The sequence below is a fragment of the Phalacrocorax carbo genome, chromosome 23 (genome assembly GCF_963921805.1).
Source record: "Phalacrocorax carbo chromosome 23, bPhaCar2.1, whole genome shotgun sequence".
NCBI lineage: Eukaryota > Metazoa > Chordata > Aves > Suliformes > Phalacrocoracidae > Phalacrocorax > Phalacrocorax carbo.
The window spans coordinates 6,788,021-6,802,833 of NC_087535.1; the positions used below are offsets into that span (position 1 = coordinate 6,788,021).

The following is a 14,813-nucleotide window of genomic DNA, read 5'->3' on the forward strand; positions in this document are numbered from 1 at the left end:
ATAGTTCTTGGTTTTGAGCTTTTTGTTAGTAATGAAACTTATTTGCAAGTCCTAACTAGAATGTTGCGCTTAAAATTGAGACCGCGGTGTGAGCCACGCAAGCGGCAACATCAAAGGCAGGCTCGTCTTCAGCGTGGCTTAGCCTCTGCGCCGCAAAATTATTTACGTTCTCATCTCTTTAATCCAGCTCTGGCTACTGAACCAGGTGCTCGTGAGGGAGCCGCGCAATGGCTATCTTGAAGCTTTTACTCCAGCCACACTGTATTTATATAAACGCCCCCACACCCGACCGGCGTGCAGAGCCTGCTCCCCGCGGCAGCGTGAGCGCACCACAGAACCCCGAGAATCCGCCCGGTCCTTTGCAGGTAGCTACAAAGCCAACAAGCGTCGACGTGGCGCCGCCGCCGTTTCTGCCCCGCTGCCCGCGCGTTGGTGCGACCGTATGATCGGCCAGGAGCCAAGCTAACACAACACGAGGGCCTCCCGGGTAAACTGTCGCTCTTCTGCGCTTCTCTTATGGTGAAAAAACCCAAATGTAAGCGGCTAAATAAAAACCACCCCCCCCCCCAAACCAAACCACCTGCCCCACCAGGAGATGCTCTTTGGGGCGATGCTCCTTGGCGCTCCTCAAGCTGGCAGCTGCTGCCCTCCCGTGGCAGAACAGACACCGTCACCCAAAGAGTGCCAGATGCTGGAGCATTTTCTCAGGCTGCCACACCGAGTCTTTCAGCAATCGTAAAAGGACAGGATTAATAGGTCAGTCGTGGCCTGCTGGCCATCTGGGCTTCACCTTCCACCGTGCGCGCTCCGCCATGGGCGGCTGGGTTCTGCTCGCAGGGCAGCAACGTGAGGAACCCGACGTGGTTTAATACCTGACATTTGACATTTTTAGCTATGCGCAACAGAACCCCTGCTTCAGGTTCTGGAAAGAAAGGGTTCCTGCAAACAGGCAGGACGCAGAGCCTGCCTCGCACTAGTGCTGAAGAAACTGGCTGACGCTAGGGTCCCGTGACATATGGTGCACGTTTATTTAAGAAGAGTTTTCATGTCAGGGACTGACACCACAACTTCGCGTTAATGGTGTGAGTGATCTCAACTGGCTCCTCCGCACCACAGAAACGGCCCAGGGAAACTTATACCCAGTTACAAATGAAAACTATGATTTATTTAAAAACCATCTTCCACTTTTTCCAAGACAACTTTTTCACAAACAGCACAAGACCTGTTCAGGTTTCAGTACACCAGCAGAGGTCTGTAACAGGCAACTTTTTGGTTGTTCCAGGGGTACTTTTGAGGAAACATGTCGGTTTTTATAATCATTTACCTTCTCTTCGTCATACATTGTTCTAGATCAGGAAGATTCTCTGTAAACATCTGTATGACATGGGAATTAAAAACGCAGCAAATGAGGTTTAAAAGGAGTATGAGCAAAGTACAGAGCCTGGGAAAGCTTAGGCTGCCTAAAATTGTGGGCTCTGCCTAACTGGCATCAGCTAAAACCTGTGTTTATGCAGGATAAGCCCACTGGAAGTGGTGCACGTTTTAGTGTTGCTATCATGCTGAAGGAACAGGAATAGCGTTCATTTCAATAGTAGTTTTTGTTTCATTAGTCAGGACTTGCTTTACTGCCTAGGAAATATTAGGCCAGACCAAGCCACACGTAGAACAGTGGCAATGCATGCAGAGCAATGATTTTTTTTTTTTATTGGTTAAATATGTTCCAGGGAAACCGTTTAGTTTGAAAAGTATGTGGTATATTACAAAAAACACCTCTAAGGATTATGTGGAGTCTGTTTTGGGGATTATGGGAATGCTTGGTCCCCTCAGCCTCCGGCACAAGAAGTTACTCATCGCAAGAGCGTAAGGAGTCTCACTTATCACTAAGCAGTCTGTTTATAGGCGCAAGCAAATGAAAACCAAAATCCTTAGTCCAGTTTTTCCCTTACATAGACTTTTGTTCACAGGTCTTATCTTTGAATAAGTTGTCTTCAGCACAGAGGAGATGAAACATGGTGTCGAACAGCACAGGAACTGCTAACTTCCCTTGGCTTTCAGTCCCTTTGAGCCGGCCTCAGCTGCAGGCCGCCGCTGAGCATCACAGGTCCCAGTATTTCAGCATGGGTCGTGAACTGCCACGAAGGTGTTTAATTACAGGGGCTACGGCTGGGACCCTTATCACAGGGCATACACGGCTCCTCACACCAAGCACTGGCCTTCCGATACCCATCAAGGGAGCAGAAGTGCATGAGCAGTGCCCACCATAGGCTCCACGCTAGCGGAGGGTGAAGACCAAGCCTCTAAACCACGTGCTGCACTGAGGACAACAGCGCAACCCTTCCAGTCTCCAAATGCTAACCAGTCTTCCCATTCCGTTGCAAGACTTGATTTACGTAGCAGAAGAGCTTTGCTCAGGGGTGAGGCTCTCACATCAAGCTAACAAGAGGTGTTGGTTTTTAACTCCCCACAAAAATGTTTCTATTAATTCCACGGATGGTTTGGAGAACCGAGGGAGGAATTGAGTCGTTTTCTTTTTTTTTTATTATACCTAATTCCCTGTCTCTCTAAGTCTCCTCTGTGCCTGAAGTCAATTTTTTTCTCAGTAAAACACTGAAGTCTTATCACAGGTGAAGCCAACTCCTGAGGAGAGGATAAAGCCTGGTTTGTAACTAACTTATGCCTAATTCAAAATTACTACGGGAACCTCCTTAGTCACACGTTCAAGGCAGACAACAGACCATACCCACTCCAGTTCACAGACACCTTTGAATTCAGCAGAATCAAAGTAATGCCAGGAAGGAATTGGACCGTGAGTTTATAAAACTATTCTTTTACACAGTTGACTCCAGAAGCTTCACCAGTTGGTATGGGGACAGTGTGATGTAAAACCTGATGATCCCATCCAACTGTAGTGAGCAAGGCGTTGTCTGAAGGAGACCACGATAAGCCTGTTACAAAGTCCCGATGAGAACGGTTCCTGAACCTGGAAAACACGAACCCTCCGTTAGCCATAAAGCATTGTTACCAAGAGTTTATGGGCTTGTGCAACTTCTAACTGCTAGTTTGTTAGGGTGATGCTCCCCTGTTTAAGGAGTATTTGCATCTTCTACTCAGCATATGGACAAGTAATTAACTTAATGAGACATCAACAAGACAAAGAGCTACAGTAGTGAATAGCTTCTGTCTAGTACTTACACCTCAGAGAGGTCTGAGTCAAGAACAGCTACCGAACAGTCTTCACTGATTGAAGCCAGTAAGGGTGAACTAGAGGACAGAGATGAGACCACGGTTAGCGCAACCAAATGCAAGAAAGCTTCTCAGGGATAGGCTTGTGAAAAGCACAGTTCTTAGTGAGCCTGACCCCGGTACAGCGAATTAGCAGACACCGAATCCTACAAAGATTTTTGTATCGTCATTTGGCAGGCTGCCAGCACGCTAAGCGAGACTACTCTGTTAGCGTTGGAAAGCAAGCAGTCCTTCTCCAAGCAGAAGTGACTGCAATTAGAAAACCCCCACCGCAAGCGGGTCAATAATTCCCAATACAGCAAAAGTGCTCTCATGTACATTCACACGCTTCTTGTCAAAAGTGAGACATTGTTTGCTTTATTCTTTGCTACCGAGCTTCTTGATAAAAAGACCAAAAATAGAACTCTCATAGGCTTTACTCTAAAAACAAACAAGGCTTTCAGGCATATGTAGTCACACGTTCTACGCCAGCGTATCAGACTATACCTATGTGCAGAAAATGCAAACCCCCTGATACTTCGGGTGTGCACAGCGGAGCTGAGGGCAGAATCGGGATTCTTTGTGTCTACTAGTGCAACTGTTCCATTTTCATCACCTTTAGGAGAGGAAGGGAGAATGAGGTTATTAGCAAAATTGTCGTGTGAAAAAGAAAGACCTTGATTTGTCTGGTGAAAGTCAAAGAATAAGATCACTTCTTACCCAAAGCAAAGATGTCACTTTTCTGTGGATGCCACATGACTGAGGTAGGGAGGTGATTACAGGCACTGCAAACTGTGAGGAAATAAATTGGAATGAGTGTGGAAAGGGTCGGTACAAAGCTATTCCTATACTATCTCAGTTAGCATGGCTACTGCACTAAGACAACTATTTAAAAGCTTATTGTACTTTTGTGATCTTGTTAGACTTCCTTGAGTTTTAATAGGCTTTTCTGTCCAAATGGTCACATCGCTTGATTTGAAGTTAGACATAGTGAAGTCAGGCATAAAATAATGCATTTCTTCCAACAAAAACTCACAGACAAGCAGCGACTGCATACAGGAACATACCAATTCGAGTAGCTGGTTTGGGGCATCTGGTGTCCCAGAGTAAAGTTCTGCTGTCCTATAAATCCAAAGTGAATGAGAAGGTTTTTACAATTTCTTTATGACAGGGGGTAGGCCCAAACCCAGATTCACTGCAGAGCTGCTACCAACCCACATTCACACCCACACCACCTCTTCCTTTGTGCTAAAATGATGCTGCCATTGACTGCAAGTTAGCTCCATCAGTCACCCCCGGGACAGAGCTGGGAACTCCCGCATTTTAATACAAACCTGTAGAAATCAGCTTGGTAAGGCGACTGGCAACTTATCAGACCGGAACATTGAAATAACACAGGTATGCAGCTTGTAACACAATAGAGGTAAGTGCATCTGCATTTAACTGCAAATAACTAAAATATCACTTTTATCGGGTAGATTTAGAAAGAGAGCGAGCTTTACCTCACCACAGGACAGGAACACAGTGTCCTTGCCGGGACAGGAAGCCACGCATGTCACTGAACCGGAGTGAGCTACCAAAAGCACAGAGGGATAAACAGCCTCAGAAATTGTATCCAACTTTCCCGCATATTCCCAAGGACCCCTGAAGGCACAGCAGTATAATAAAGGATAGTTTATGCCCAGATACAGGGTTAACTTCTACCCGTCAACAGCCAACTGCTTCCTACCAAACTGACGAGCTGCCAAATCCAACCAGAGGCACTGCAGTCACGTCCCTGTGACGTGCCTAAGCTCGAGGAAGCCTCTCCAGACAAGGGGTCAGTTACAAAGGGGCTGGGGTGGGGAGGGGATCAAACAAAGTAGAGGCTCTGCTGTGGGTAGAAATCACCACACCACATCTCCAGAGATCGGCATCCCCAACAAGCTGTTGTTCAAAACAAATCCAGGCTGGGAGATCCCACGATTTTATGCAGGTGGAAGAAAGATTTCAGTACAGAAGAAATACTCTAAAATACACTTAGAGATACAAGGCAAACTAAGCCTTATTGCGTTCACTTTGTGGGGAAAAATGAATAACACACAAAGAAACAAGGCTGTGCTGGAAACTCCAGTCTGGCAAACTTGGCACTCACCTCTGTAGGAGTGCAGCACCGTTTGCTGCAGGAGGTCCCAGACCTTCACGCTGTGGACAAGAGCGAGCAGTCAGTACCTGGCACCGGCGCTGGCGCACGGCAGCCGGGCTGGGGACACTCACCAGAAATCCCTGCTGCCGCTGACAGCCTGGGTGCTGCTGGCCAGGACGTCCACCGTCATCACGATGTCATCGTGTTCGTATTTACAGAACTTGTTGACGATGAGGGTTTCGTTCTCATCCAGCTCCCACAGCTCCACGGCACCTGGGGGGGGGAAGTGGGGGAGAGGGCACCCACCTCAGTGTGGGGAGAATGAGGGGGGGGGGGCACGAAAGGTGGGGGAGCACCCACCTCAGGAGTGGGGTGGAAGGAAGGTATGGGGCACCCACCTCAGGAGTGGGGTGGAAGGAAGGTGGGGGGACACCCACCTCAGGAGTGGGGTGGAAGGAAGGTGGGGGGACACCCACCTCAGGAGTGGGGTGGAAGGAAGGTGGGGGGACACCCACCTCAGGAGTGGGGGGGGGGACGGTCGGGGGGCACCCACCTCAGGAGTGGGGTGGAAGGAAGGTGGGGGGACACCCACCTCAGGAGTGGGGTGGAAGGAAGGTGGGGGGACACCCACCTCAGGAGTGGGGTGGAAGGAAGGTGGGGGGACACCCACCTCAGGAGTGGGGGGGGGGACGGTGTGGGGGGACACCTACCCTCAGGAGTGGGGTCCCGGGGGGGATCCCTATTGCTTACCGGAGTCGGAGGCCACCAGGATGCCCCTGTCAGCCACCCAGCGCAGGTCGGCGACCCCCGCCTCGGTCTGGACGCCGGCGGTGCAGAAGCCCTCGCTGGGGGCGCGGCGGGGATCGGCGAAGACCCAGAGGGATCCGGCCCAGCAGCGCCCGCTCAGCCCCGAGGCGCCCAGCAGTAAGGCCCCGTCTGCGGGAGAAGCACGGCGAGAGGGGGAGACCCCCGGTGAGCGCCCGCCGCTGCCGCCGGCCCCCCCGCGCCCGCTCCCCTCCCCTCCCCTCACGCCGGGCCCGGCCCCGCTACCTGCGCGGTAGTGCGCGCCCTCCAGGTGCCGCTCCATGCAGGCGGGCGCGTTGGGCGGGATGTTCCACTCGGGACCGGCCGCGGGCTCCTCCCCGCCCGCCGGGGGTGCGGGGGGCGGCGGGGGCTGCTCGGGCGGCGGCTCCTCCATGGCGGCGGCGGCGGCGGGAGCGGGGCCGGTGGCGGCGCCCCCACGTGCTCCCGCGCCGCGCGCGCCGCCGCCGCCGCCTCTCGCGAGAGCCCCGGCCCCGCCCCGCGCGTCTCGCGAGAGCTCCTCCGTGCCGCCATCTTAGTGCGGGGGCGGCCGGCGGTCACCGGGACGAAGCGGGTTGCGCCGCTGCTTTGCCCCGTCCCGCCATGTTCTCCCGCCTCGTCCTGCGCGCCGGTGAGACACGGGGGGGAGCGCCGTCCGCTCCGCGGGGCGGGCGGGGGGTTGCCGTGGCTGAGCTCTGTCCTGACGCGCTCTCTGCCTCCTCTTCTTCCCTCAGCCCCGGCCGCGCTGAGGAGCCTGCCGCCCCCCGTGGGCCTGGGGTGAGTACCGCCGGGGCGGGCGGGCGGCCCGGGGCACCCGCGGAGGGCTTTGAGCTCCGGCCGAGGCCTAGGACGCCGCCGGAGCGCCGGGCGGCCCCGGGCCCTGCGAGGGCGGGCTGCCTGAGGGGGCCTGCGGCGCCTCGGACACGCGCCCGGCCGCGTTCGTACGTAACGTGATTCGGGGGTTTTGCCTTTATCCTCCTCGTTAATGTTGTGGGCTTATAAAATAACTGCGGTCGGAAGGAGCCTCTGGAGGTTATTTAGTCCCACCCACTTTCTCAGAGGAGGCGTGCCTAGTGAATGCCTACCTATTTAATTGGAAATGTATTTCATTTTCATCTAAGGAGGGGTTTTCTTTAAGAGACCTAACAGAAACTTTCTCGTTATTTGTAGCGTATTGCACACCACAAGACTACTGCATACAACTCAGCAGTCTTTGGCTCCTTTGCCGCCTCTGCCTGAGAAAGGAGGAGAAGTACGTTATGGTTTGATCCCTGAAGAGTTTTTCCAGTTTCTCTATCCTAAAACTGGAGTTACAGGTTAGTATATATATTTTTGTTTAAAGTATGTGTTTAGTTATGCTTATTTAGCGCTGTCTACTATTTCTAGTTGCTGAAAAGGTAAAATATTGGGGAAAATTTTTCTTTGTCTGTGCAGAAGGAGGTCGTGAAGAATGAGCCAGGCACCAGGTCTTTAAATAAAGGCTAAGAGAATGTCATGAGCTTGGCCTTTCAGGGAGGTTTATTTGCCTGCTGACCCTCAAAACCTTTAAGCTGATTTTTTTGCCTGTTTCTGAATAAACAGAAGCAGCAGGTTCTGTGCAAGGTACAAGTTACTTCCACTTCTGGCAAGTGCCCTCAGGCACCCTTCCCCTTGGTGGTGCTGGGTTTCTGCTTTTTGTCATGGTAAAAGAGAACAGTTCCCGATCTTTTTGTAAGCCATAAATTAGCTACTTCTTAGGTGTTTGACTTCAGGGAGCCTTTTTATGCTTTGTACAAATAACACTGCTTTGTTTTTACTTTAGGGCCTTACATGTTGGGAACTGGACTCCTGCTTTACCTTCTCTCTAAGGAAATCTATGTAGTTAACCATGAGACAGTTGCAGCTGCCTGCATTTTATCAGTCATCATTTATGGAGTAAAAAAATTTGGGGCTGATGTAGCAGCTTTTGCTGACAAACTTAATGAGGTAATAGAAGAAACCACAATCTAACTTTGTAGTAGTTAGTAACTATTCTAAGTTATTTATTTGCTTAAATGTTTAAAAGAATGTTGTGTCCAGGCTGTCACAAAAGCCTGAGCTTAATATCCTAAATGTTGCTTAAATAAGGTGTGTTTTAGGTTTTTATGCTGGCATTGTTACATAAGTCTTAAAAAAAAACCAAACCCAACCCCACCTCATGCCAGCAGGAACGATTTTTTTTTAAGGTATGATTGATTGTGAACCCTAATTCATCTGCCTTGCCATCTTTCAACCTCAACCCTGGCACAGTCCAGAGTATGCAGACATTTCTCAAATCTGAATGCAGAATTTCAGAAGTTAATTACAGATCACTTGTGTTCCTTGCATCTTATTTTCATTCTGAAGCATATTTTTTGTGTCTTTCAGGAGAAAGTTGCTAAAGCTTTGGCTGTGAAAGATGGGGCTATTAAAGATCTTGAGACTGCCATTGAACAGGAGAAGAAGGAGCAGTGGCGGGTTGAAGGCTGCAGCTACCTCTTTGACGCTAAGCGGGTACGCAGTTCCAGCTCTGTTCGCTTCCCCTGCAGTCTGCGCTGCCTAATCTGGGCACCTCTTAAATTGCGAACCAGTAACAAACCATTGACCCTCTGCGTGTTGCAGATGGGCTACTCCCACCGCCTGATCCAGTGACTTTTGCTAGAGAATCTCTGCTGCTGCTCCTGCTGCGTGTTCTTGCCAAACGCTAACCCTTTGATTTCATCTTCTGTGTCTAGAATAATGTTGCAATGTTGCTGGAAACCAATTACCGAGAGAGATTGCTGATGGTGTACAACGAAGTAAAGAAAAGGCTGGACTACCAAGTGGCTATGCAGAATTTAAAGCGTCAGAAAGAACAAGATCACATGATTCAGTGGGTGGAGAAAAACGTTATTCAGAGCATCACACCTCAACAGGTAGTTGGGTTTTTATTTTTCAATCTGCTTTACGTTTTAGGCTGTACAAATACTTGCTGTCCAGTGATGCTGGCTTAAGCCAGAAGACGGAAGGTCGTCTTTGGGTGACTTTCAGATGTGCTGCAACACATTCCTACTGCTGAGTAAGAGCTAACAAGCCCAGTCACTAGGTACCAGGTACTTGCGTTGCTGGCGATGTAAGCTAGATTCATGTGTGGTGGTGGTTGTTGCAGCATAGAGCCAAGCTTGTGATAAGATGTATAGCTAACAGGTCAGGGAGCTCACTTGTGAAGTTCTCTGTGTAAGACCATGGCAGCTTAAGGTCTGCAGATGAACTCTAAATGTCCTTTCTTTTAAGGAATGAAACAGAGAACAAAGAAAGCAAACACATTCCTAGCACCGCACGCAGACGCTTTCATGCGTTTGGATTTGAATCTCTGACTTCATGAGCTATAATTGCATCCCTTCTAGTCTGTAACTCATTTTATGGGTCTGAAAGGGAGTACCTCAAATGCATTTGAATTTTGTTTGTTTAAATGCCTTTCATAAGGTATTTCATCTGAAAGCTGTTTTCCTTTCTTTTGCAGCAGAAGGAGAGTATTGCAAAGTGCATTTTGGACCTGAAGGCATTGTCGAAGACTGCACAGGCAGCAGTGTAGCCACCTCTGATTGCACTGACATGTCTCATTACTTACTCTTGGAAACTGTATGACTCTAAAGTATCATTAAACAAAGAAACAAACAAACCACTCTGCTGTCTCTCACTAGCAGTAGCAACAGTAATTTCCTTTTTGTCTTTGAAGTAGCTGGATGGGTCACCTCAACTGTGGGTTTGTTTGCAACCACGGCATGTGTAATTGTTTGGTTCCTGCTTTGCTCATGAATGCTTCCAGATATAAGACACAGAACCTCACAGTGAAAAGTTCTGGTGAACTCCGTGATGAGGTTTCGTTCTAGAGTTCTGCGTGATAATGACCGATAGGTAGCTACTGTCACTGTAAGCATGTTCTAAAACCAAAATGAGGGCCAGGGCTCCCGTTCACCTAGCCCAGGGCTTGGAGGTACTCTGAATGAATGTCCTCTTGTTAAAAACAAAAATGACAGCTTTTGTAACCCAGCATCTTCCTGTTCTGCGGAAAAGAGGATGTAGCTGGCAGGAAAGGCATCAAAAGCTAGTGGAAGACTCACTTCAGCTGAGCTTGCCAGTACTAAGTTTGAGAGAGTGAAATGGGTAAGCTTGTTCTAGAGGGTGGGTTTTTCCTGGATTTTCATAGGAAAAAAAAAAAGTTGCTTCCTTTTTTTTTTTTTCCCTCTTCTTGGTAACAAGGAAAATAATTTTGTGTGTATTATGATAACACAGTATAAGCCTTTTCCCCAAAAGGATTTTGTTAGATGTCAAATATCCCAGCTGAGCAAAGCGCTCACCTATGTGTAATCCCATCCTTTCTGTGTTGGGAAGGGATGTGTTTAGTACACGAGTAAGCAGACTAGGGTGTGCTTACGTGCCTCATATGGATTGGTGCTGTAGCAGGGAAATGCTTATTTTCAGTGGAGTTTAAAATGGCAGAGTTTTATACGCTTTCCAGTGCAACAGTTCAGAAAAAAAGAGGTGTTCCATAGATGTAAGAACCTTACTTAAAAGTAAACGTAAGCTGAAGGCAACTAATTTTTCTTAGATCAGCACTTCCTGATGATGCAGGTCATCTTTATAGTTCCTGTTTTTTTATAACGAAAAGTGAAGTTGCTCAACTTCCACATTTGTGTAACTCCATGCCTGGGACACACTTGAGCTTTAACTAGTTGGACGCGTGTTCTTTTCCCAAAGCGAGTGGTTAAGCTGCTGCGCTAGCGCTTCAGGAGTTCACCAGCAGGTGGGCAGCAGCTCTATGGTGCGAGGTAAGGCGCTGGTCTTACTTTTCTTGCTGCAAACGCAGCGCCCTTTGGGCTTGGTGTAGGAAACTGGGAGCTCTCAGCTGCTGGGCTCTCCCGCAGCGCGGGCAGCAGTGAGCGCGCGGGAGAGAAAGATGATGGCAATAGAGAACGGGGCATTTACTTTGATGTTGTGGCCAATGCTTTGTTACTCCCACTGTGCAGCCTAAAGCCACGTGAGAAATACGAGGGTTGGAATTTTGTGGTAGGCTGGTGCTTCCCTATTTTTAAGATTCCACCCCCAAATTAGAGAAGAAAGTTATAGTTCCTGCTGTGGTGGAAAAAGTCAGTGTAACTCAATGAAAATGGACATAAAGGGGCGTTTTTCTTTCAAACCTGCTTCTGATAAGGTTTATGAAGTTCGCTCAGTTCTAGCTGCTGCCAAAACAATGTTGTGGGTGCTTTTTTAGATATTAAATATATGCCGTGCTTTGAAAGAAGGCAGTGTGTTCCTCAAAGTGTAGCGAGTGTGCATATGTGTGCACGGGAACGAGACACGGGGAAGTAGGGCTCGCGCTGGGTAATTGCTGGGCTTGCTGCTGTGGCTTTGTGCCAGCTTGCATAAGATGTCTGAAACACTGAGAAAACTAAAGTCTGTCGGTTAGAAGAGGGAGGTAGGCTTGTTTTGCTCTAGCGTGTGTATGTGTATAAATATAACTTTTTCTTCTCCCCCTCCCCTCCTTTTAGCTTTTCTTGCTGTTCATTAGTGGTTGGAAAGAATGGGAAGTCGTTCCTCAAAAGCAAATGCAGGTATTCTCTTTTTTAAGGAATTTTCTTAGATGCAGTGTTCTTGACTGAGCTGATATCGTCCTAACTCAAAAAGGGCTGCTGTGGGGGCACTTGGCAGGAGGTGTATGAGGCTGGGGAAGAGCTACATGGCTACCAAGGGCTGCTCTGGGACAGTAATAATGTGGATAACTAAATATTTCTGTTTGGTGTTTCCACTTTCGGGAAGACTTTATACTTACAATAATACTTACTTGAATAGACACATGCCTCTATGTAGTTCTTGTTGCTTGTAATATTACTGGAAAAAAATAACATGTTTTAAAACCAGGTTTTGGTTTCTTTTTTAATCCAGTTCCAGTTACAACTGAACCCCCTTCTACAACCGTCACTGTACCTACCACTTTATATACCTCCACGGCTGACTTGAGAGCGTCGGGAGCCAAAGGCTGGATCGATACGTAAATGTTCCACCTGTACATCCTGACTTGGAGCACAGAGTCCCCTGAGACTGCAGACTCCTCAAGGGAGGAGCAGCCTTTTAGAACCCCAAGGCACAAAATGCATTACATATGACTGCTCCTTAAGGGAGGGATGACATATCTAATTCGTAGTGATGCTTATTGCAGATATGCACCTTTTAACCTCATGGGGCTTGGGATAAATGATGCACTTATTACATTTCGTGAAGCCTGGTGAATTTGAGCACTACTAATTCTTCAACACCTCTGTTAAAACTGGGGATTCTGACACTATTTTCTGTGTATCAACAGCCATGGAATACTCTACGTATCACTAGCCTTTATGTTGGGCATCTTGTTGACTGTTCTGGTTTTTGCAGTCATCTACCTCATCAGAAAACGTAAGTGGTGCAGTAGAGGGAGTAACGGCCGTGTGATGGTCCAGGCCCGCTGGCAGAGGAGTGCTTAGCATCTTGTGCTGCACATCTTAATGTGGACGGTGCTACGTTTCCGTGCTCTTTGGGCTGCATCTTGCAGCACTGGGGTTTCAAAGTAACTTCTAGAGAAGTTGCTCTGAAAGAGCCTCAGATTAGGTCTTCCTTGAATAATTAATGTATTGATGAACAGGTCATTCCTGGCAGTACCTCCTCACGAATCATCCCTGGGGCTGTTTTCACAGTAGAATTAACGTTAGTATTAATGAGTGTGGTGGGTTTTGTTGGTTGTGTTTGTTTCGGTTTGGGTTTTTTTTTGCCCTAACAACTGGCCGCACAGAGTTCTTGCCAAATTCCTCGGTCTCTTTCATCCTAGCCACTTCCAACAGCTGGGCAGGGACTTGGGCTACCCTCCTCCTCGGGCTGCCAAACGGCTCGCTTTGCAGGGAAGGTGTGACAGGTTTCACAAGCTCTGTCTAAACCGTGCGCGCTCTGGTGCTGCTCTGTCACCCCACTCACCCCTCCCTTGCACTGCTGCTGCCAAACACGCAGCAGACAGCTGAGACTGGTATCCCTCTCCTTCCTAGAGCACACGAGGTCCCACGAGAATTCACAAGAGCAAGGTCCCTCCCGGACAGCGACTGAGGAATCTACTAAGAATGTCCAGGTAAAGGTCGCAACTATTATTTCTAACACTTTGTGCAGAGGCTTCAGATTCCTGTTAGGATGGTAAATAATTTGGTGAGGGAGGGGGAAAAGAGGTTTGCTCTTGGAGGACTCAAGTGTAACTTGACAGTTCTTTTGACTAAGGAAAAATGCATTCTTGTGTGCATCTAAGGCTTCAGCCTGTGTTTGTGGTTGCAGGGAGTTACCTGAGGAGGCATCTGGACAGTAGGAGGAAAGATAGTCCTCTGTTATGACAGGGCTCAAATGCCACACTCCCCAGATATTTCAAGGGTTCTGGGGCTCAACTAAACCACTAATTAGTCAGGTTACGGGTAAGTCTTTTTAAAGAGCAAGTGTTTCTGCAGTTTTCATTCATAATATTGATTCTTTGGAAGCTCTAACGCAGAGTTGACCAGGATCCTGAGCTTAGATTAACAACTGGGCTCATCCAGCAGAGCGTTACTAATTTCCCATGTGGAGGGACAGACTGACTGCTTATGGCGCGTAGTGTTGAGGACAAATTAAAAGCAAGAAATTCCTGCTGAGGTGTGATGCTTGCGCACTCTCCAATGTTTGTGGCTTCTTTCACGTCCCCAGAATGAGGTTACCTATACCACTCTGGCCTTCCAGCAGAGTCGGACGCCGATGGCTGTGTGATGGTGAAACTTTTGGTGGAATGAAGACGCTCGCAATTCCTGCACACCAAACGCTACCAGAGTGTTATATCAAGGCCTGTAGTGCTCTGAGAAATGCCAGCGCTGCCGTATGTAACATCGGCTCACTTTATAGTTACAAGGGGAAACTAATGTCTTCTATTCCAAACTGCTTGCCAACAGTTACGGACAAAGTGCTTTTTATACCATATTTCCTCATCTGTAGGAATCTGTGAGTCCTTACAGTGCGCTTGTGAAGCTGCCGTTTGTTTGCCATTGCTTTGAACTACCAAAGAAAATTGAAAAATGGAAATGTTACTCTGCGCCCATTCATGCCTGTGCCCTTGGTTTCCTTTTTCTGTGTCTGACTATAGTGTTGTTCTTGTTTTTGACTGTCAAGTGCTCCGAGTAGTTACTTTCTGTTTATTGAAGTTATGATAACAAAATATTTGTGTGCAAATGTCTGCTTCCTGATTGGGTCACATAAAAGAAAAGCACCATCACAGCGTAACAGTCAAAATTTCTGGAAATGTTCATTCATGTGTTATTACCCATAATGTTCTAAATATATTGTAAAAAGTTAAAAATAATCCTCTTTTATAAATTGGGGAATAAGTTACCAGCCTTAGGTGACTCAGCCTTAGCAGCCACAGAGAAGCTTCTCTGCGTGTTCCTGTGCCCGCAGGTGGCAGGCCTGCTGTCTGAGGAAATACAGCGATCTCCTCCTGTCGTACAGCGCTTCCCCTGCAAGGCCGAACTGGAGTTTCGGTTTGCTGCCACCTCAGCCCTCTGGGCTTCAGAAGCCTCCTTGTCTCTGGTCACCAGAGAGCGTGGCAGGTATTCCTGATTTCTGAAAACGCAGGTGATTCTCTGCGTACTAGAGA

General features: G+C 48.3%; 2 protein-coding genes across 2 annotated transcripts; one reads left to right on the forward strand and one right to left on the reverse strand.

Moving 5' to 3' along the window:
* Window positions 1–1,139: 1,139 nt before the first annotated feature.
* On the reverse strand, window positions 1,140–6,626 carry WDR77 (WD repeat domain 77). The gene is made up of 10 exons (XM_064472424.1): window positions 6,398–6,626; window positions 6,098–6,283; window positions 5,479–5,620; window positions 5,357–5,406; window positions 4,725–4,795; window positions 4,290–4,344; window positions 3,943–4,014; window positions 3,730–3,838; window positions 3,193–3,261; window positions 1,140–2,980 (listed from the first exon to the last, which is right to left on the reverse strand). The coding sequence occupies exons 1-10, from the start codon at window positions 6,543–6,545 to the stop codon at window positions 2,821–2,823; spliced, it is 1,062 nt and encodes a 353-aa protein (XP_064328494.1). The 5' UTR covers window positions 6,546–6,626; the 3' UTR covers window positions 1,140–2,820.
* An 11-nt stretch (window positions 6,627–6,637) lies between these two features.
* On the forward strand, window positions 6,638–9,809 carry ATP5PB (ATP synthase peripheral stalk-membrane subunit b). The gene is made up of 7 exons (XM_064472425.1): window positions 6,638–6,779; window positions 6,883–6,925; window positions 7,319–7,464; window positions 7,950–8,113; window positions 8,534–8,659; window positions 8,881–9,060; window positions 9,648–9,809. Exons 1-7 carry the CDS (start codon window positions 6,752–6,754, stop codon window positions 9,717–9,719), a joined length of 759 nt encoding a protein of 252 aa, XP_064328495.1. The 5' UTR covers window positions 6,638–6,751; the 3' UTR covers window positions 9,720–9,809.
* Window positions 9,810–14,813: the final 5,004 nt, after the last annotated feature.

Excerpts from the sequence above, each read along its gene's own strand:
- WDR77 (XM_064472424.1), bottom strand. The coding sequence starts at position 6,545 with ATGGAGGAGCCGCCGCCCGAGCAGCCCCCGCCGCCCCCCGCACCCCCG. Across the intron at positions 4,015-4,289 it reads CAAACCAGCTACTCGAATTG|TTTGCAGTGCCTGTAATCAC; the intron begins GTATGTTCCTGT and ends ATTTCCTCACAG. Across the intron at positions 3,839-3,942 it reads AAGTGACATCTTTGCTTTGG|GTGATGAAAATGGAACAGTT; the intron begins GTAAGAAGTGAT and ends CCTCTCCTAAAG.
- ATP5PB (XM_064472425.1), top strand. The coding sequence starts at position 6,752 with ATGTTCTCCCGCCTCGTCCTGCGCGCCG. Across the intron at positions 6,780-6,882 it reads CCGCCTCGTCCTGCGCGCCG|CCCCGGCCGCGCTGAGGAGC; the intron begins GTGAGACACGGG and ends TTCTTCCCTCAG. Across the intron at positions 7,465-7,949 it reads TCCTAAAACTGGAGTTACAG|GGCCTTACATGTTGGGAACT; the intron begins GTTAGTATATAT and ends TTTTTACTTTAG.